General features: G+C 67.5%; 1 protein-coding gene across 1 annotated transcript in view; it reads right to left on the bottom strand.

The window, feature by feature from the left end:
• The window catches only part of GLI2 (GLI family zinc finger 2), a 250336-nt gene that overhangs the window by 2270 nt on the left and 247521 nt on the right, over positions 1 to 545 (bottom strand). Inside the window, exon 16 of the mRNA XM_014547887.1 lies at positions 7 to 543. Within this exon, the coding sequence (XP_014403373.1) occupies positions 7 to 543 (537 nt within the window). The remainder of the gene's footprint in view (positions 1 to 6; positions 544 to 545) is intronic.

Genomic DNA, 545 nt, shown 5'->3' with positions numbered 1-545 from the left:
CTGCGCGCTGCCCAGACCCCGAGGGCTTGGCGGCAGGCCCTGTGCACCGTAGCCCGGGTACTGGCCGAAGGCCGGCTTCTGCTGCGCCATAGCCAGGTTGCCCTGCAGAACGGGCGGAGGCTTCCCCTGGCTGCTCAGAGCGTCCATGGTGCCAGAGCTCACCTCATTCCACTGCACAGGCATGCTGCTTTTGCTCGGGCCAGAGGGGGCGCCATAGCCCAGCTGGCAGCCTCCCAGCCCAGGGGCAGAGGGGCCCACGTTGGAGTCCGCAGCCATCATCCTGCGCTGGCCGTGCAGCCCTGGGCTGGGCAGTTTGGGCTGTTCAGAGAAGCAGGAGCTCTCGGGGGGATATGCCTGCAGGGTGCTGTCACCCAGGGTGCCCGCATGTGCCTTGATGTACTGCACCACGTCATCGGGCAGCACCAGGTCGTCCTCGGGCAGCAGGAGGGGGCCCTCAGGCCCTGCCCCATCTGTCCCCACTGCCATGGCTTCCATCACCATGTTCTCGCTGATGCTGGGTGGTCGGGGGGAGTAGGTGCCAGGAG

This window comes from Myotis brandtii, unplaced genomic scaffold, assembly GCF_000412655.1.
Source record: "Myotis brandtii unplaced genomic scaffold, ASM41265v1 scaffold488, whole genome shotgun sequence".
NCBI lineage: Eukaryota > Metazoa > Chordata > Mammalia > Chiroptera > Vespertilionidae > Myotis > Myotis brandtii.
The sequence above is the reverse complement of the archived record's forward strand: the minus strand, read 5'-3'. Positions and strand labels throughout refer to the sequence as shown.